General features: G+C 37.2%; 1 protein-coding gene across 2 annotated transcripts in view; it reads right to left on the bottom strand.

The window, feature by feature from the left end:
• The window catches only part of DENND1B (DENN domain containing 1B), a 268816-nt gene that overhangs the window by 44872 nt on the left and 201158 nt on the right, over positions 1-22786 (bottom strand). For both annotated transcript variants that reach the window (XM_045028045.1, XM_045028046.1), the window contains 2 exons: positions 14712-14837; positions 4042-4143 (listed from right to left, as the gene is read on the bottom strand). In XM_045028045.1, coding sequence (XP_044883980.1) covers positions 4042-4143; positions 14712-14837 — 228 coding nt within the window. The remainder of the gene's footprint in view (positions 1-4041; positions 4144-14711; positions 14838-22786) is intronic.

Below are 22786 nucleotides of genomic sequence, written 5' to 3'. Positions count from 1 at the left end.
CCATGCTGGTCCAGATATTCCTTATGACTGAGTTATTATTTTCACTGGACACCCATCAAAAATATTTAAGGTCCAAAATACAACTACTTCTAGCTGGTGTTTGAAGTGGGGAACAAGCAGTAGCTAAACTTCAGACTTCTAGCATGAGGTTTAACAACACCAATATTATTACATCCTAAGAAAAGGAGAGCCTTCTTAGGACTGGACAAAAAGCCGGGGTATAGATCCCATATATTAATAAGCCATCCCGAAAGGCTGAAGGAAAGCAGTAGTAGCGAAAGGAGTAACACAGCCATCAAATCTAAGGAAATACAAGCTCTTGAGCCTGAAGAAAAAAATCAGCAGATCTGAGTTATTTATTTAAAATATGACTTCTTCTCAGGCACAAAGCTTTATCTATTGAAATTAAATCTCCTCTTAGAACTAAAGAATAAAGCTATCTTGGTTTTAAACACAAAAACTTTTGATCAGGGCTGAGGGATACTCTAAAACTCTAGTCTGCAAATGGGTTATAAAAAAGGGCACCAAATGCCCTCAAGGCTATGAACCCTGTTCCATATAAAAATGCTTTTAGTTAAAATATTGCCATGTCAATGGGGAAGTATAGCAGGAGGAGGGCCAGATTCTACTAAAAATTATATAATGGAGAGGACTTTAATGATTCCTGTTACGAAGGCAGCAGTCCCCTGCTGACACCATGAAAAACAGTCTAGTGTGTCATTAAAAATAAACTGAATCTGATCTGGGACCACAAACCCTAATATGCATAAATCATAATTGTATTCTTACTGCATAGTGTCACTTCAGGGCATAGTGAAGATGGTTAGATTTCTTTTAAATTTAACCTGAACTCTGAATTTCCAGGATTTATTTATGCTTGATTTGAGGATCATTACAAGACTCCTGTAATGTGTACCCTAATCGAGCTTAATGTATTTTTGTCTTGAAAATACCAGTTTTTAAGCAGACAGTCTAATTTCCACCTATGAAATTTTATCCTTCGATTTGAAATCTGTGTTCTTTGTGGCTAATGCATCATCATGAATAACAAAGAATATGTCAGTCAAAGCCTGCCCTCCGTTACACCAATCCTACCCCATTGACGTCAATAGAGTAGTGAAAATGTGTCTGTGAGTAGAAGTTTGCCCTATAATTGGCACGTAGTTAACATCTTTGATGATGAAATGATCCAACTGCCTCTCCAACAAATGCAAGGCCAACAGGAGGAAAAACTAGTAATAAAAAAATGTTTTTGTCACTAAAGTGAAAAGATCTGACTCTGGACATACCCAAGGAGCAGATTTGCTGAGTAAGGATGTTAAATTTGTACATGGTCACTTCTTAGAGTCAAAGCAGTCAATACATTAATAATCTAAGAAGCTTTACGAAAAGAAACAAGGCATCTAAACCCAGAATGCTTGCCCTTTTTGGTTTACTTAATTCCAAGGGCTTCTTTTTTTACTCCCCCTTCTTCTTTTTCTTTTCCACAAAACAAATATAGGTATGTCTTGAATTTGTTTACAGACTACTAGTTAAATGTCAGCATTTGCGAAGTTATCCACTGTGGTAACACAATGTTCTGATGCACTTTTGATATGAAGTAACTTTAGTATCTGAGACACTGTTATGTGCTAAACAAAAGAAATAAACTATTTACAACAAAAGATAGCAGAGGTGTTAGGTGCAACATTTCAGTCTATAGCTTCTTCCCTGACCAATCTCAGAGATCTTGAAAAACACACTTCACAACCACTGCTCTCAACAGTGGCCAGGCCATCTTTGATATTAAATTTCTATTATAAAGCTTAATAATTCATATTATTATTCAAATAGCATGTGGGATATAGAATAAGTTTGGTTAAATACATAATAAAGTAAACAACAGACAATGAAGACAAGTGTTTGTCCTGGAAAATAAAGAGCTACAGATAATTTAGGTCAACTATCAGAATAGTCATGTAATGGTTCTTGATTTAGCTATTCCCTGGTGCAAACCCACCATTGAAAGTACTGCATCCATTGCAAAGTGTTGCAGAGTTTGGTGGTAAGAATGGACCTCCGTTGCAAAAACGAAAACAGAATAAGTGCCAGGGCAGCACTTCTGAAACTGGCAGACAAAGCTTATATGCAGCAAAAAAAATGCAGTTCAAATACCTCCAGGCAGTCCAGCCTAGGTGTCTAGGCTGCTTTCAAGAATTATTTTCTGCTAAAAAGAATGCTCAGTATCAGGAACCAGTAAACTCATGTTAGCCTTTGAAAACACAAACAACCTTGAAAGCAGCCCAGTTGTCAGTGGGGAACTGCTGGAGATGAGGCAGCTGGGCTGTGGATTAATTAGAGAAGCAGGAGGAAACACAGCAGATCATAACTAAGGGAAAGGCAACATATTAGCTATTAAAAACATTTAAAATATAATAATTTTAATATATTCTCATCTTCAAAGGTATATTACTTCCCTTGGCATGAAGAAACATTAGAAAAAATAATAAAATTGTTAAGTGAAATATAAATTACAATTGAACAGCTAGATGTAAACTGACATAGCTCTAATAACTTCAGTGGAACTACTCTAATTTACTCCATCTGAAGATCTGGCCACAATACTCATATCATAATTCAGACTCTTCAGCATGTGCAATAGCTTTCTATTGATAAATATCCCTGATAGCTGAACATATTCAGAAACATGTAACATTGGATCACAGCAATAAAAATAATGATGTTTCCATGTTATAGTACTTTCTCTGCCACCAATCTTAATCTGCTGAACACTTATAAATGTTTAAAATACCTCTTTTAATACTTCATATAAATGAAACCTTTCCCCTGCACATATAATACAGTAAAATAAAATAAATTGGATTCTAAGAGTTGATCCCTGGAGTACTCTATTATGCTATTATTTTTAAAGTCTGTATTTATGTTACTTATTTGTAGGTATTTCCATAATTTTGTCCAATTAGAAAAGTGTCTATCTATGACTACTACAAGCTAGCATCCTTGTATTCCATAAATCTCTACCTTAGCTATTAATTTCTGATACAGAAACTTGTCAAATGCTTCTTGAAAATCAAAGTATTCTACATCCAATGAATTTTCCTTATCTATTATGGTAGTATATCTTCAAAGAACACTAGCAGATTAGTTAAGCATTCACTCCCCTGCCTGAATTCATTCAGGCTATCTTCAATCAAACCATGTTTTTTCTAGAAGTTTTCCCACTTTATCCCTTAAGATGTTTTCTCAGATTTGCCCACAAACAAAGATAAGCTTACTGGTCTACAAGTTTATGGTTAGTCTCTTGACCCTCTTTCAAACAACTAAATTACATAAGGGAATCGAAGGGAAGACAAAAAGAAAAGCCAGGAGATAATAGCATAAAAAAAGTGTATAATGGATCTTGTTGAAGCCATGTTGTGTTAATACTACAATAGTTATTACTGAGCTGTAAATCCTCCATAGGAACTGTTGTTTTGTGCTCAACCAACCTCAATATGGAGGAATTTTCATGAAACTATTAATTTATTTGTTTGGCAGAGGTCTTGATTTTGAAACATTCTGTGTACGCACAGTTAGTGGATTCTACCAATCAAAGAAGCAAGTACAGTTTGGATCCAGTACTTAAAACAGACACAATCTCTGACTAACAAAGTGCTTTCATCCTCTGTCTCTTGACCAATAGAGCCTGACTATACTGAAGAGGCTGAAAAGTTCAGATTCTAAAGCATGGAGCGCCTTGCTTTTTCCTTTTCAAGAGAGTTCTTGATTCGCTCCAGAAGCAAACACAGACAGTCATTTTGAGATAAAAGTGGGGACTGTGTCTGTGCCTGTGTTGAGATACAATAGGATTGGGAAGATTTTTTCCACACTCATTGGAGTTAAACATTTGCCATTCCTCCTCTCTCCTATATTTCCTCTCAAAATGGTCTTCTTGAGAGCTTTCAAATGCTAGCAGGCTACAGAGGCAGAGAGGAGAACATATATATCTGATATCTGTTAAAAGGAAACTGTTAGATCACAAGGTCAATTGGCGTGTCATACCTGTTTAAAAAGTTGAAGATTCACTGCAGTTTCCAGGAACTGTTTGGTCGTACTGGAACGATGCTTCACAAAACTGTCCTCACAGAAAGTGATAGGCTCTCCCTAAATTTAAACAGAGCGAGTTAGAAGGTACTCCTAGCTATAACCAGTATTGGCACATTTAAAATTCTCCTTCATCAATTTTCCCCCTTAAAAGTTAGCACGTACAGTTACTGCCCATCAATCAAAGAGGTATTTATTGAATTCAAAAGGAAAGTAGGCAGAGACAGTGTAACAAAACATTGAAGACAAAAATGTAGATATCTTTAAAGTTTTCACCAAAGTACATTTTGATGGTGACAGTGCTCATCTTGAGTTATGAATCTTAACTACTGTACAACATTACTCTGATTTAACTGCACTTAAACCAATGGCAGAAGCAAGCAGAAATTCTGCCTAGACACCAACATGTTATGATTATCACCAGATTATTTGTCTATTTGTTGTGCTAAATATAACATTAATGTGTGTGCAGCTAATTTGATTAAGCAGGAAATAATTAAGAAAACATAACTATTTTCTTTCATCAATTTCACTGTCAAATTAAAGACTCCTCCTGTCTTTTCTGGGAGTCATTACATAGTCATACAACACGTTTAAAAGAGGTCAGATGAATTGTTAATGCAGTAAATTGTGTGGCCTTTGGAAAAGAAGGTAAGAATAATATGAAGAATACTGAGTAGACATGTCAAAAACAGAGTGATGAGACAAGGTAAATATATACAGTATTTACTGCAAGCTAATAGATGCTAATCAAAGTAACTGGAAACAGTAAAATTACATTGTAACTCCTGTGTTATCCCTTAATTGCATAAAAGAGTATCTATCTCTACTGTATAGTGACCATATCTAATTACAGGAGGAAGACTCCCCTAAATTATATTATTCTGGTAACTGTTTAATTTCCATAAACTCCACTAGCATAGAGAAGGTTTTAAATATTTTAATACATCAATGTATAGTCTGCATATTATTTCCATGATAATGATTCAGAGAGATATCCTGCAGGGAGTATTGTCATGCAGGCAAAGGACCTACCCGTCAAGAGCATATGCCTTCATGGTTAAAAATAAAAAAATAAAATAAAAAAAAAATACACCAGGTTGGAGGAGTTTCTTCCAGATTTAGGTAAGGCAGACAATTTGAGGTCCTGCATAAAATATTAGAATACACACCTGACTCAGCTAATAGAACATTTTACTACCACAGACTTCTACACATAGTAAAAGCCCAGAATAGGGTAAAAGATTTTTCTGGCATTGGGAAGAAAAAGGATCAAAGACATCCCTTATGTGGATCCTTACAATAATGAAACAGAGGAGCGTTTCAGACACAAACTGCAGGCCACTTTGAAGACAAACATATTTATGCCAATGATCACTGCCTCCTCCTGCTCCTACTCCTATTAACTCTGGCAACCTTAGGTGCTGCTTTACACAAATCCTCCTAAATTCTAGTTTAGAATGTAGTTCAATGCTTAAGGATTGAGAGAATGAGTTTCCCTCATGTGATCTGTCAGCACATTACTGAGTTTGTCCAAAAGTATCCTTAAATCATCTTCAAATGATCTTTATGTTATATTTATTTGTAAATGGTAAGAGTATTATCTAAAGAGTTATATTAAAGCCACTGACATGTCATTTTAAAACCCTGTTTTGATATTTTCAAGCGCTCCCTTCCATATTGATTTTTCAAAGACTAGATCTTGGATGCCTTAGGCTCCAGTTCATCAAAGCACATAAGAACATGGTTAAATTCATCCCTGTTCAGCACAGCACTAAAGTACATGCTTAATTTTTATAGTACAATCCTCCCTTCTTCCTGGGGTGGACGGAAAGCTGTGGTGCACAATCCCTTTTCAATGCAGTACTTGGTAGCTCACCAGCTATACCGTGTCTCAGGGCAAACAATTTAAGTTGCCTTAGCTGCTAGGCTGTAGTACATATTGGATCTGAATAAGCAATCTACCAAGTATCTTCAAAATGTCACCCTTCCCCCAGGTGTCCCAGATCATCTGCCTCTCTGACCAACTCATCATCAACCAGCCCCTCAATTCCACAGAACCTTTCTTTGTTCAGCAGATTTGTCAAAAAAGATCACAACAGCTGAGATAGCAGAAATGCTTAACCTGAATCCTCAGATTTAAATGGCTGCAAACTGGAAGCATGACGTCTTTCAGAGAGCATCTCTCATCTGGAATTTACTTCTCCCATTTGTTCAATACATCACAAGTACACTGCAAGGTTCACCTCCTTACATAGGCCTTTACCTGAGAAAGTGACCTGTGGCACACTTTTGGGAGTGGAAAGTTGTTGATTCTTTTAGAGACATTGAGTCAGCTTGTAATGATTACTCTTTAATATGTACATGCACCTAGAAATGTCAAAGAGGCATATTTTATAAATAAAAAAAGCATCTAAAGCTCCATGTAGAGAACAGCCATCCCTTCTGGTGCTACCAACATATGCCAGGGAAATACCATAAAACCTCAAACTCAGGACACAACAGGTAAATAACTATGAAAATTATTTTCAAATATTTTGTTTTGAAAATGTAAGGACTAAACTATGTCCCCAATGTGTAAGAGTACTGAAGAGAGGAAGTGAGCACAAATGAATTGTTCCCTTCCAGTGCATCCATATAGGAGAGGCTAGGTCCCAGTATAAGAGGAAGTGTAAAGCATTGGTGGAGGAGTGGCTAGTAATAGCAAAAGCATTAGCAGCCTAAGAGATGTCAGCTCTGTGGTACTGTCATACCTTTGTGATGTGATGACCTTGTTGGGGAGGATGCTTCATACATATTTTTAAAGCATAGAGAGGGTTGTTCCCCAGCGGGCTTTTTCTAGCATCCAAGGGGACATCATATTTCCAGTAAGCACTGGTCTATCTGCACTCCCTTTGCAGTGCAACTCAGATTCACAAGCAGAAAAACTGCATGTTAAATGTAATTTTATTTAGATCCATAAACAGTTTATACTGAAAAACAAAAGCCTTTAAGAATACATTAATGTATTGTTATTCTCACCTCTTTAAAACAGGCTTGCTTTAAAAGTTTCACCAGTTTGAAAGATTCTACTCAGGAGATCAAACATACAGAATAAGAATTCCTTTAGAACCAGCAGAATTTTTCAAATCAGTGCAATTTTTTTCACTTCTACTTCTGAAACTCCATGTAGCAATTTAACTCACACCACAGAGTTATTCAAGCCCTTATGTCTTGTATTTTATCGGGTAAAATATTTTGATTAACATAAGATTGCATAAAGAATAACCCTGAAATACTGTAATTATAAAAGGATTCTGAAATGCTTTACTTCAAAAAGTAGAATGAATTACTAAATATGAATAAAAATATTTATATCAGTTTCCTGATATGAACTACACATTTCTAACAGATTTATTTTTACAAATACTATTGAATAAATTCAGAAACTTTGAGTTTTGGAGGAATGTTTCACTGATATTTAACTAGCACACAGTCCATTAGCCCTTTTAGTATTGATCTACAATGTACTTTCAAAGCAAGTTCGATCAAAACCCAGTAGGGATTCTATATTGAAAAGTAGACAGCTAATACTCAGACCAAACAATCTATGCCCATACAAGATATCTGTCCTTTTAACAACAGTTGCTATAGAATTTTTTTGCCCTTTTGTGGGTTGCCGCACACAGCAGGAATCAGTTTCTCTAAGCTGCATTCACATTTTCATTAAGCTATTTATACAGACTCAGATGGAACATAAAACATTCAGCTAAACCTATATGATTATATTAAAATCAAAATCAATCTTGGTTAGCAGAGATAGTGTTGCTTTCCAAATCTAGCAATATTTAACAACAGCAATAAATACATATTTCAATTATTTCCATGCACAGAAGTAGTTCAGAAATTTCTTATTTAGTTTTCTTTTCCTACCAAAGAGATGCAACACTTGTAGCAGTTGCTCATTATCATTACTATTAAAGTTTATTTAACATATTTAATACAGTTTTGGTATACAGTATACAGCTCTGTGTTGGTTACATTATGAGAACAAGGGGAACTGCAGTCTCCAACTCTGCATTAACCAAACTCTGAGTCTTTAAAAACCATCTCTACTTTTACGTTAAACCATTGCACTTTGTAACAAGAGAGCGTCTAATAGTACCAATATTAGTTTGTTGTAGTACTGTATTACGTGAGAGCAATGGATTATTATAGCTTTTACAGGGGAATAACACCAAACTAAACTTTTATGAGCAAGACTGTGTTTCTTATTATTATTCTTTACAAATGATATGAACTGTCACCTTTATAGATGTCCTGCCTTTAATGGGATAGTCCCAAGTTTCCACATGATGTGCTGGTGTCTCAGAACTTCTTTCAGTATTCCACTTTTCCATTTCATCAATCATATTTTTTTTAATAACTACAATATGTATGTTGAAGACATACTGTTATGATGAGGAAAATTTGTTCTGTGTTTACTAGAAACAAACAGTCCCATGGAATAAGTGTTTACTGTGAAGAACAGTGTTTGGAGTGAACGGGAAAGTTGAATGAGCGCAAACACTAACAAAGCTGTTCTTTTACCCAAAGTGAATATTCCATGTTTCAAGCTAAATTCATTCAGTGCATTAGGGTACTGGGAAAAAATCCACCAAACTGAAAAATATGCTTGTGAGTCAAAAGCAAACAGTAGTAACCCCAACACACAATTAAAAGAGTGTACTTTTGTATGGCTATTTTGTGACCATAAAAATGGTGCCACAAAAGCACTCCGTATTCTGAAAATATGGTCAACTTATTTATATCATTATAAATGTTTTAAAATTATAGATTGAATTTTCTCATTTGAGTATATCCCTTTAAAATGCCAATGTGAAACATTATATGAAGCCCAATATGAAAGTAGATACAATCTGTGACTCTTATTTGAGTTTTCATACTGCACCCATCACTATGGTTTCCAGAATGAGAGAGGGTACATTCTCTATACCCATTCAATACAGGACACATCTCTTCTGAGAATACTCCCAAATGGTGCCAATTAACTGTGATGAGGATTTTTTGTGATTTAGAGCCATATTCACTAGGTATTGAACTGAAACCAATTCATTTCATGTAGGTCTTTGATCAGTCATTAGACAACTCTCAGTCACTATTAACCTGGACAAAGTTCAAATTGGTAACCCAGAGATAAAACCGTAACAGCACACTAAGAATCCTGTAAATCAGAAGCCTAAAGAAATAATACATGAATTTCATAAACAAATATTGTGTACTGCATTTGTATTTTATACAGCAATTTAGAAGAGGTCAGATTTATCTCCAAGGAAAAATAGCTTCTGGGCATGGTGGGACCTATATTAGTTAAAACAATATGAACAGCAATTGACATTGAATATTATCAGTTGAAATAATGTTAAGTTTTAAATATACTAGGTATTTCTTTTCTTAAGTTATATTTTCCAGTTTTGACCAGTATCTTCCAATCTAAGACAGGCTGACAATGGCCAGCAGGCTGAGAAATTCCAAAATGGTGCCCTAATTGGACCGTTTCCCACAGTGAGTTCACATATAAATTTCTCTTATATATGACCACTGGAGTAAAAAAAAAAAAAAAGGAGGGGAGGCAGAGGGAGTGCAAAAGCAAATAATCCTGAAAGGAGAAGCTACACAGGTTATTATTAGAAAATATTTGCCAACTTGTATTACAATTTCATATTATTATCAGTACAATGGAAAACATGCGTTTCTCAAATCAGAATGGAGCAATTGATGAAAAATGGTGACTTTTTAATACCACCATCGTAAAAAGAGAAGAAGTTGTTAAAAGGGAAGTTGAGCTGAACAAGGAGACCTCATGCAGCACCTTGAAGATAGTTATAGCTGAACTCCAGCAGACTTACTGAACCAAAAAGGACCTGTTCCTTGGTCATTTCCAGATCAAACATCAGGTCAGAATGTAAGGAGAGCCTGCTCTACCTCAACAACACTTTCTTGTTCACATATATTAGATGTAGATTAAGACTGAAAGATTAAAACTGAAATTAACTTGTTTGTACATCAACAGTCAATGCAAACTGCAAAAAATCAACACTGAAGACTCCCTCACTCTTATAGCAATGAGCAGATGGACAAACCCATTCTGCAACGGCTGCAGCTTCCAAATCAATTTCATATAAATCTCATTTGGAACAAATTACAACAATCTATTATGGAGACAGCAAAAGTAAGAATAACTGTGAAGGTCTGTAGTGGGGAGAACTTCCAGGGAAAGAAGAAGATTGGGTGTCTGAAATGCACTCATAACTCGAGTCCTGCACTGGATTCTACAGATCTTGAAATTTTGCATAGACATTTTGGATACTATTGCAACATGGACTTTTGGGTCAAATAGCAATTATTTTAAATCTAAAATTCTGTAGTTGCCATAGGCCAACCATGGACAAAAGAGAGCACATTCACACATACCTTAAAATTGCTTATCTCAGTTGCTTATCCCTGGTACACCATTTCAATCTTATATGGGTCAACTTAGTTAGTTGTCTTTCATCTAAAGAAAAATGCCTGCCAGTCAGAATACAGTGTAGTTGTAATTATGTCAGTCCCAGGATAGTAGAGAGACAAGGTGGATGAGGTAATATCTTTTATTGGACCAATGTCTGTTGGTGAGAGAGACAAGCTTTTGAGCCACACAGCAGTCCTGAAGAAGAGCTCTGTGTGGCTTGAAAGCTTGTCTCTCTCACCAACAGAATTTGGTCCAATAAAAGATAGTCCCTCATTTGCCTTGTCTCTGCCAGTCAGAATGACAGTGAGGGATCAGTACAAAAAAGGTCAACAGTAAACAAAAAGAACAGGAGTACTTGTGGCACCTTAGAGACTAACACATTTATTTGAGCATAAGATTTCATGGGCTACAGCCCGCTTCATTGGATGCATAGACTGGAACATACAGCAAGAAGATATTTATATATACAGAGAACATGAAAAGGTGGAAGTAGCCATACCAACTGTAAGAGGCCAATCAATTGAGATGAGCTATCGTCAGCAGGAGAAAAAAAAACTTTTGAAGTGATAATCGAGATGACCCATAGAAGGTGTGAGGATACTTAACATGGGGAGAGAAACACCTACAAGATCTCTATCAAGCATTCTTAAAACTATAATACCCACCTGCTGAACTGAAAAAAACAGATTGACAGAGCCAGAAGAGTACCCAGAAGTCACCTACTACAGGACAGGCCCAACAAAGAAAATAACAGAACGCTATTAGCCATCATCTTCAGCCCCCAACTAAAACCTCTCCAGCGCATCATCAAAGATCTACAACCTATCCTGAAAGATGATCCCTCACTCTCACAGATCTTGAGAGACAGACTAGTCCTCGCTTACAGACAGACCCCCAACCTGAAGCAAATACTCACCAGCAACTGCACACCATACAACATAAACACTAACCCAGAAACCTATCCTTGCAACAAAGCCTGATGCCATCTCTGTCCACATATCTATTCAAGTAACACCATCATAGGACCTAATCACATCAGCCACGTCATCGGGGCTCGTTCACCTGCACATCTACCAATGTGATATATGCCATCATGTGGTAGCAATGCCCCTCTGCCATATACATTGGCCAAACCGGACAGTCTCTACGCAAAAGAATAAATGGACACAAATCTGACATCAGGAATCATAACATTAAAAAACCAGTGGGAGAACACTTCAACCTCTCTAATCACTCAGTGACAGACATGAAAGTGGCAATTTTACAACAAAAAAACTTCAAAAACAGACTCCAAAGAGAGACTGCTGAACTTTAATATGCAAATTAGATACAATTAACTTAGGTCTGAATGGAAACTGGGAATGGTTGGGCCATTACACTAATTGAATCTATTTCCCCATGTTAAGTATCCTCACACCTTCTATGGGTCATCTCGATTATCACTTCAAAAGTTTTTTTTCTTCTGCTGATGATAGCTCATCTCAATTGATTGGCCTCTTACAGTTGGTATGGCTACTTCCATCTTTTCATGTTCTCTGTATGTATAAATATCTTCTTGCTGTATGTTCCAGTCTATGCATCCGATGAAGCGGGCTGTAGCCCACAAAAGTTTATGCTCAAATAAATTTGTTAGTCTCTAAGGTGCCACAAGTACTCCTGTTCTTTTTGAGGATACAGACTAACACAGCTGCTACTCTGAAACAGTAAACAAGGCAGCCTGTAAAAGGGAGTCTTGGGCAACAAGAAGGCACTCATCACTACTTTCTGATATCTCTCATCCCAGAATGAGTATAATCAGAGATCAACAACAATTCTGTCTGTTACTATCAGGAACCACAGCCTACTCACTTACATCTAGTGATCATCTGAATCAGAGGTTGACAGATTTCAAAGGACAGATCCCTCATGTCTACCATAAAATCACCAACAATTCTGTTAACTAGAGCTGAATCCAGGACATTAGGCAGTCAGAATTTAGACAAAAGTGTCAGAAATATCAGATCATGATTATACTGGAGTTACGAAACCAACATGATCTCACTATCCTTCCCCAAACGGAGATTAGAGACCACTCAGTAGTTTGCAAATAAGTCAGTGTTAGAGGAAAGTATTTTAAGTAGGCTGCTTCTCTGAACATCTATTTACAGCTGTGAAAGTGCCACCTTTTCATAGGCATTAACCACATCTGTCAGCAACAGTCTCAGCATTACTCCACTAGCATTAACAAAACAGAAAAGACAAAGATCCATGCTAGCTCCAGTCTACAAAGCACCAACTGAACATCAGAAACACACATATTCTGAAATGTTGCTAAGACAGACCATGCTTTCATCCCTTCCTGCCCTATTACTGATATCAAAGTAGGAATGTCACAGGTCATGAGCATGCTGGATTCACCAAACAGCCTGTCAGTGATCAGGGCATGGGCGGTTGTACCGAGTGGTTAGAGCAGGAGTCAGGCTCAGTGCTTAGAGCAGGAGTTGGTAGTCAGGAATTGGAGCCCGGTGTTAAAGACAGAATCAGAGGCCAGATGCCAGAGAAGAGAGTCAGAAATCAGGAACTGAAGCCAAGAATCAGGAGCAGGTTATCTGAAGTGAGGCATGGCAAGCACAGGCGCTAACACAGCCACTGGCAAATATTTTGAGCAACTGCTGAAGGGCTTCTGCAGCAGGGCTTAAGAGCTGGTCTGCTGCCTCTTCTAACCAACCAGTCAGTGTAGCCAAACAGGCAGCCTACTACAGGCCAGCTGTGGTCGTTAGGTTGCTTGGAGACTGGCTCTGCTGCAGGCCCTGCTTCCTGACAGCCAAACCAAAAACAGTTCCACTAGATGATTCCAAACCTTTGCTAGGAGGTAGTAAAAGATTCTTGGCTTCCACCACATCCCACTTTTGGGGGATTTTAAGTAGAGAAAATGACCAACCTCCAAATTAGCCAGCCCCTTCCCCAACCTTATCAGTTCCTGCAGTCCATCACTAATCCTAAGTGAGCCATACAAGTAGTTTCTTTATTAGAGCTCCATTTTTAGTTTCAATGAATGAGACAAAGGGAAACTAGTTTTGTCATAACTATAAAGGGAAGGGTAACAACCCTCCTGTATACAATACTATAAAATCCCTCCTGGCCAGAGGCACCAAAATCCTTTTACGTGTAAAGGATTAAGAAGCTTAGGTAACCTAGCTGACACCTGGCCCAAAGGACCAATAAGGGGACAAGATACTTTCAAATCTTGGTGGGGAGGAGGAAGGCTTTTGTTTGTGCTCTTTGTTTTGGTGGTGTCCGCTCTTGGGACTAAGAGGGACCGGACATCAATCCATGTTCTCCAAATCTTTCTGAACAAGTCTCTCATATTTCAAACTTGTAAGTAACAGCCAGGCAAGGCATGTTAGTTTTATCTTTGTTTTCTCAACTTGTGAACGTTCCCTTTGCTAGAGGGAGGTATCCCTGTTTTGTTGTAACTTTGAAACTAAGGCTAGAGGGGGTTCCTCTGGGCTCTTTGAATCTGATTACCCTGTAAAGTTAGTTTCCATCCTGATTTTACAGAGATGATTTTTACATTTTCTTTTTAATAAAATCCTTCTTTTAAGAACCGGACTGATTTTTCCATTGTCCAAAGACCCAGGGGTTTGAGTCTTTGATCACTTTGTAACCAATTGGTTAGGATATTATTTTCAAGACTCCCCAGGAAAGGGGGTGTAAGGGCTTGGGGGGATATTTTGTGGGAAGAGGAACTCCAAGTGGTCCTTTCCCTGTTTCTTGTAAATCACTTGGCGGTGGCAGAGTACCAGGTTTTAACCTAAGCTGGTAGAAATAAGCTTAGGGGGCTTTCATGCGGGTCCCCACATCTGTACCCTAGAGTTCAGAGTGGGGAAGGAACCCTGACAAGTTTGCTGGCGGGCAAGTACCTACTGTAAAACACAGATCGTTCAGATGCTCAAGGTACAAAAGGCAAAGAAGCATGTGTACCCAACTTCTAGAATACCAGCTTATTATCAAGTTTAAGATAACGTTTAGGACATTTTGTTTTTTGAAACCCTTAAGATTGTGATAAGACTTTAGTACTTTTCTTGCAGACAGTAAAATAATGAGTTTCTGTTCTTAAGAATAAAGGAAAACAAATTAAAACAATAAAAAGCCTTACAGGTTTGTATCTTAGTGCATCTCTGTAGGATCCAAACAATGCTGCCTGTGTCCTAAGGAAGGCCCTAGCTACTCCATCGCCCGTAGCTGTAGACTGCTTCTTCAGTTTATTTTTCAAGGCTGAGACCTGCATGACAGAGAGGAACAGTTAAATTAACACCTCAGAAATTGGTACAGCAAGGTATGAACCCAATCAGCAGGCAAACCACAGTGTCTACAGGTCAGCCAAAAATTCATCCTCCTCCTTGATAGCTTATCTTTTTAACTGCAAAGAGCACCTGCTGGTCTGTTAATTGAAACGAAAGCGGGGGATGATGGTAAAGTGCTAATGTAAATTGGTTTATGCTCTCTTTTTTTTCCCAAGGCCTCTTGACATAAATAAGCTTTAATTATTTTACAGTAAACTGCTTGTGAGCCACTTTTCTGCAGATTTTTTGCAATCATAACATGTGTCTGCTTGTCTGAGATGAAGCCAGTTGGACATCTTTCATTTATGCTGTGGAGGGTTATTTTTTAAGGGCACTTAGAGCTCACTTACCACTCAATTTTAGATTTTTGTTGCCAACTTATTAGCATGCATCATTTTTCATGCATCATGGGAACAGTTGCCACTATTGTTTGCTAGTTGGGGAAAGCCTCTATAAATTCAATAGTGCAGAGTCTTTAGGATTGTCCTAAGGAATAAAACATCTGAAGGGGGTGGAGGGGGGTGAAAGGGATGGAAAAGGGAGGGGATAGCACCCTTTTATTAGTGATGAGGCACCTGCATTAAGAAAAAACCATTAATTCCAGCATCTGATTTCTGAAGATCTACTCTGTTTTATGTGGTAAAGAAGTTCTGATGGTACAACTCTGGAAGGGATGAGTAATGTTAGATTAAAAGGCCATTCTTTTGTTAAGGAAGCTTTGGGGCAAGATAATATATTTTGGAATTATTCTGATATTCCTAAAAACAAGAAAGATGTGTGATTGTAGTTAATTAGAATAGTTCTTCTACCCCTGTTTTAAGATGCCAAATACCAGACAGTTGGAGAAAAAAAACAATTGCAATTATTCTGAAGATGTATTTCCATATTAATTTTATTGCAAAGTTCCTTGCAAAACAATACATAAGTTATCAGACGCTGTCCAAAGCAGTATTTATTTTAAGTCGGGTTACTCTTTAAACAGAACATTTAGGCTACTCTTATAAGCACGAAGTATCACCAAAACAGGTTTCATTCTTTTATAAATGTATGCAAAAATGAATATCTTTTTGTTTCTTTATGCAAGCAGTCATGGCTGTTCTTGTAGATGATGATTGTAATTGAAGTGTCACCCTAATTAACAACTAAACTTTGAATAATGCTAATGAGAACTGAACATGGCATCAGAGAAAAGACCAGCTCTACAGGTGATAAACCTTCACAGTAGTGACATTTTCCACTGTAAAGTCACAGTTACTGTGATCTGATCAAAGAGAGAGACCCCCATTGGGTCCAATTATAACTATAGTTTTGAAAAAAAATTATTGAGTTATGATGTTCATAATCTATGCAGAAAGGCCTTTACAGTATAGGTCTTCTCCCCATAGCTGTGATCTTTTCAATTTATATCCAAGCTCCATAGATCCAGATAAAAGTTTAGAGTCTGATTCGGTTAGCCCATGGAGAGCACACACCAATGCTCATTTAAGTTTTTTTACTTGCACCTCAAAAGAAAAAAAAAAGAGTACAATTCACAGTACAAGAAACAGTTATACAGTTCAAGGTTGCAAAAATAAATGCTTGTCATTTCACTTTCTTTGTTCTGTAGTTTATGATTATTTTGAAAGTTATTAAAACTGAAGCTTGTTTAATTCAATGGGAAAAACATTCATAAGTCCTTTTAAAAGGAGAGATGTGTCAGCAATTACAGTTATATTTCACTAATGTTGAAATAAGAGAGCAAGGGTCACTGTAAAGAAACCTGGTTTGTCAAAAATGAAAACCAGATTTCCACTTTTTTTTAATCCAGTAGAACATTTCCTAAATGCAAGAGACAGAAGTTTCCCCCCTTTCTTCCTTAAAAAAATAATTTGCATTCATGTAAATTATATATTATTAATAGGGCTGTGAAAAAAAATGTGAAAAAATGTTCATGTGATTCCAAGCCATCTTTGGACAGCAAAATTTTGCATATTGCAATTTAATTTTTTGTATAAATGTCATGTCTTGTACGTTTTCATATGAAAGCTGATCTTCATCAAATTGAAATTGCACTCTTTAAAACAGAGTATTTTGTTACAAAAATTAGACCAATCTAAAAAGCTATAACAGAAAATAAACAAACAATAAAAATCTGGCAGGTTTTCACAAAATGGAAACAAATTACAAAAAGCTCAGACATTTTAAAACATAATTGAAAATATTTCTCACCTACCAAATAATGAATTAGGAGACTTTAGTTTCCAACACAATTATGTCAACTGAATTAATTGGTTTATGGTAAAAATTGTTTTTGAGATAGCATGCATTTTTTAGAAAGGTCCTATTACATACTGGTGAGAAACGTGTAATTTACCTTAATTGAAATCAATGGAACTATGCATGGTTTTAAGATATGCATGTGCTAAAGTGTTTTACTGGATAAGTGCCAGAATGCTGAGCACCTTTCAGGCTCAAGCTGCCATATACAAGAACCAGGAGTGTTTAGTGCTGGCAGTGCACTTGACAACCAGAGAAAATAAGACCTCAAGCCTACTCCCTATACATCAGTCTGCAAAGAAAGGTCAACAAAGGAGGACCTTATGCTGCGCCCATCTGAAATAGTGTTGCAGCTCCCCTTCTGTCACATATTCCCCTCATCTCTCTGAGGCATTCTGGGTGTGAGCCAGAATCCCTTTGTGGGCTGCCACTTAGGCAACTCCTTCCTCATCCCAATGTAAGATCCAGCTATCCAAACTAGAGGACAACCCTTATTGATGTTCTAATGTAGCTTCTGGTGGACCAATACTTATTTTTTGCCCAGAGTCCTAAAGAAGCGTTGCTACAAGAAACAACTGAGACAAATGAAACAAACAGCACCTGACACAGATGTCTACCTCACTGATAAAAAAGGGATAAACCACACTCTGTTGCTGCATCACCAGCTTCACCACAAGGTTAACCAAGTAAGAAATGGAGCAGAGAGTCCTGTGGCACCTTATAGACTACCAGATGTTTTGGAGCATGAGCTTTCGTGGGTGAATACCCACTTCGTCGGATGCATGTATTCACCCACGAAAGCTCATGCTCCAAAACGTCTGTTAGTCTATAAGGTGCCACAGGACTCTTTGCTGCTTTTACAGATCCAGACTAACACGGCTACCCTCTGATACAAGTAAGAAATTAATCTTAAATATGATTATTACTTCTACAGTGCCACAGCTGTGCTCTACAGACATTTAAAAATAACAGACCACTCCCCTGAAGAGCTTACTATCTAAGGCCCCCATCTTGCAAACAGTATAGTTACATGCATAAGCACTTGCACAATCAAGCTCCAAGTTTAAAGATCACTAATGATTAAATTAAGCAATGGCAGTGTCAGAAGAAGGGAGGGCACGGATTATTAAAAAAAAGATGTTGCTTTGGCATGACATACATGGAACTTGATGGCGCTATATTTTTTTTTATGGATGGATGGGACAGCTAGGGATTACCAATATATGCTGATGAGTCCCCCACCCAACTATCTGTGTAAGCAAGGACACAACACATAGTCATCAGTGACAGACTGAAGAGCAGGGGAAGGTACATTTTCTGTTGAGAGGAGGAGAGACAATGTTGCAGTGAGCACAGGAAAAGGAGCTGGATGGGAAATAAGGCAGCTTGTGGGAAGAGAGGGTGTGTAATGGTAGAGGTGAGGGAGGAGAGTGGATGTAAGGATAAAATAAAGCTTGGTGAGGGAGGGACCAGCCTATATGTTCAGTCAATAAGAGAAGTTAAAGATAAGCAATCAATACGGTCAAAGCCTTGTGTGATAAGAAGTAAGCTAGTAAGGATACCCAGGGGAGAACTTCACCATCTCGTGGGTCTATCTAGTATAAATAAGAGCAGCAGAAAGCAGAGAACCACCACCACTGCAGCAACCACAGGGTGTGTCAGCATAAAGGCAAAGGTACTCCGCTATAAAACATGGTAAGAATTCTACATACTCCAATAGACTGCACTATAGCAGTAAGAGTTGTGTTAACAGCTCCCATACAGACTGCTAATGAAGGCAAATCTATCCTTCAAAAGATTATTTTGTAGTTCAAGGGAAGCTCCCTCAAGCTCCCACCTTCCCCAAGAACAGAGAAGGGGTAGCTCCACCAGATCACAATGGACTTTCCACTCTTGGCAATTATGGTTTGCCAGTGGTCCAGGTCTCTCCTACAGATCATATGCAGTGGCAAGAGCTTCTTTAGCAGTGTCCCAACAAGAACTGTGTCACTGGAGTGGTATCGGCACAAGGTTCTCCAAAAAGAGCGTAGCTAAAGAAAGCTTAAGGTGGTTAAAACAAAGGAGAAGCTTGAAAATAAGCCAGACTGAACTAGGATAAATCAGTACTTGTAGAGTGATTCCAGTGTAAACAGAGGAGGGAACAGGTGCTGTGAAATGCTCCTGAATGGATTAATTTCAATTACTTGGCTGTGGGGGGGAATCTTGGAGCATGCTAACAGGGAAAGCTGGAAAAATAATTTGCTAGAGGTGAAAAGAACAGGAGTACATGTAGCCCACAAAAGCTTATGCTGAAATATATTTGTTAGTCTCTAAGGTGCCACAAGTACTCCTGTTCTTTTTGTGGATACAGACTAACACGGCTGCTACTCTGAAACCTTGCTAGAGGTGGTAAGCCAAAGAGGGGAAATGTGAGTCACTTAGGGTGACTTGATAGTGGCAATATTATTAACACAAATGCATAAAACAAAAGACTAACAAATTTCAAATGTATGTTTACACAATATCAGTAACAAAACCAAACATGTTATAAGGTTGAAAGTGAATTGTTACGTAGCTTGTATGGCAGTTGGTGCTCAGGAAGCCACAAAAGCTAAAACTGGAATCAAGCAATTCACAGGAGGCAGGCATAACAGTCAAGTTTGCTTCCAGGAGACACTAGTGATCCATTAGGGCAGTCAGAGATGGGGTTCTTAAACTGCACTGAAAGCAAAATGTTTATCTTTATCTTGCCCTGACCAGTCTTGGATCCTCTTGGGAAGGTCACTTCACTGACTGTTAACACTAGAAAGCAAGGGTAAAGCAGAGATGTGGAAAAGTTGGAACTAATAGGATATCATCAAGAGACTGTTGGGGTTTGTGTGTCTCTGTGTGTGTGGGGGGGGGGGGGTTGTTGGGTCTTTTTGGTTGGTTGGTGCTTTTTACCACATGCCGGGACAATCTGAAACGTAAAATCTAGACATATTAAAGAGATAAGGAAAGAATGTGTCACAACTTTGGAAATATTCATTGTATTTCCATGAAGATTTTAAACTTTCAAAAATGCATTTGAATCAGGGTAAACTTTAATTAAATTAAACACATGTGACTTGTACCTTGATTGCTTGACATAATGTGTCAATGAAACACTGTAAAGGTGATTGAAGGCCAAAATCCACCCTTCATAAGAAGAATAAATAAAAATATTTTATGATCAATATATTCACATATTTATATTTAATATTCCAATGAAAACATTATTTGGGGGGATTTTTAATTGAAACATTCCCCTGGGATTCTTGCAACCCACATACTCTGTGCTATGTAGTGCACAAAGGCAAAAAAGTAAAGATGACAAGAAACTGACTAGAAATAAGAGTGAAACTGATTAGTTTCTTTTTATTGCCCAAGTAGAAAAATATAAAAATAGAATGAGTGATGCAAAATAAATTCATAAAATTATTTCAGTTTTCATCATTTAAATTAATAACAACAGAGTTTAAAATATTTATTTTTAACCTCACTGTGGACCCAGTCCTGCAGCCCAAATTTACGCAAGTTTTCACAAGTTTACTTTAGAGAATTTACAACTAAACTTTAAAGGAATACTGGATCCAATCCCGTAATCTGTAAAATTCCAACCTCCAAATTCATTCAAGTGGTCTTTCTGAAATCAGTGGGACTACTCACTTACTCACCTTGATCCTGCAAACACTTATACACGTGCATAGGCCCTACTCATGGTAGCTAAGTAAAGCAAGTGCTCAAATGTTTACAGAATCAAAGTTGGGTGAGTAGTCCCATTGATTTCAGAAACCACCTGCATGAATTTGGCCTGCAGGATTAGAGCTTCACAGACTGTCGGACTAGATCCAGTATTCCTTTAAAGTTTGGTTGTAAATTCTCTAAAATAAACTTGTCACAGGCCTCTTGACACAAATCACATGTTTGTTTGTCTACACACCTAAGCACAAGGTACTCAAATCTTCCAGATGGATATTCAAGATACTATTTCAATATGAGTGGGAGTTGCTTATGTTTCAATCAGCATTCCTATTAAATCAGGCCACTGGAAGAATAAGACAAGTCACAAACAGTGAGAAAATGGATTGGCTAAAGAACAGAAATGGAGGGCAGTTTAAAACAAATTTACTTAAACAAAAGGTAACCTCAGAATATGTAGATCATTATTTTAATGAAAGAGTTTCTCTATTCGCAGACTTTGGACATCTCTGCCCTTCAGCATTTAACACTAAATATCCAGTTATTTTTAAACAATGACAGGTATCTGCTTAAATGTAGTATTTCCAAAATCAAATAGGGTTCAAAGAATGCTGTCATTTTTACCTAATATTCTAAATTCTAAACTTATACCAAGGTTCACTGTGATGCCAAATGATTGTAAAAATCTCTGCACATAAGCAGTTGACGCTCACAATATTGCCTACTTTACTAGCCATTCTGGATTTCTAATGGATTAATAATTATTTTATACTACATTTTCCTACTGACACTTCATAAGTAACAAAATTTAAATATTATGACTAATGCAATCAGTTTCACAGTTAGGAACTAATCACAATTTATTTTACAACAGCAATAACTTGTACTTTGAGGAACAACACTCATAGGAACCACTATTCAAAGCAAATATTCAGTTTTCTGAATAAATTAGAGTCTACTTATCAAATATGGAGTGGATTTACAGTGTTGAAACTGGTTTACTTTACGTATCAAAAATGTATTTTGTGATGAAAAGGACACATATAGGTACTGTTCTGCATTCTAGTGTCTAAGTGCTATACAGACCATCTCTCTTTCAGTTGCTCTACAGTTTTTTACTACTTGGCACCATTATTTAACAAAATGCAGAAAATATTAAAGAAATCATAATTTTCCACAAATCACATAAATATTTCTCAAAGCACTGACACACAGCAAGACAAGCAGAGGGCCCAATCCTGAGGTCAATGAAACTGCTCGTGGTATTAAACACATGACATCAATCTTGCAAGTCTTTATGAACATGCTTAGCTTTAAGTACATGAGTAGTCCCACTGACAAAGTTAAGCACGTGTGTAAGTCATTGCTGGATTGGGCACAGCATTTATAATTTTGAGATGCTTGTAGTCTCAACCATCACTGAAAACTTATAATATAAGGCCTTACAAGAAGAAAAAATGATGTTCTAAGGACTATTGTATTAGAAAATTTACTCTTACTGAAATAGCTGCTTATTTTGTTTTTCTTTAAAGAAATGAGACAAATCTATAGTGAAATGATGAAATCTAAAAACAAGTGTTCTTGTCAGAAGACAGGAAGAAGGCTTTTTCCCCCCTTAAGGAAAACAAAGGATTCCTGAAAGTCTTGCATTGATTTATTTTTCCAATTTTAAATACCTTAGGAATAGCGGAACTGCTACTGGCATGGTAGTATTTCTAACAGTCAATAAATCTAGAATATTATGTGTGAATATTGGAATGAAGCCATTAAGAAGATTACAGCATGCAACGCAGCAGAGGGTCCACATGAAAAAAGGACTGGTAATTCAGGACAACTGTGACCACTGACCTTTGAACAGTCAAGCCACTGGTCAATCTGACAAAATAATAGAGTTCACATGCACAGAAAGTTATCTAGCATGTAAGTATAATTT

This window comes from Mauremys mutica, chromosome 8 (assembly GCF_020497125.1).
Source record: "Mauremys mutica isolate MM-2020 ecotype Southern chromosome 8, ASM2049712v1, whole genome shotgun sequence".
In the NCBI taxonomy this organism is placed as follows: domain Eukaryota; kingdom Metazoa; phylum Chordata; order Testudines; family Geoemydidae; genus Mauremys; species Mauremys mutica.
Note: the sequence above shows the minus strand (reverse complement) of the source record. Positions and strands in the feature narration are given on the sequence as shown.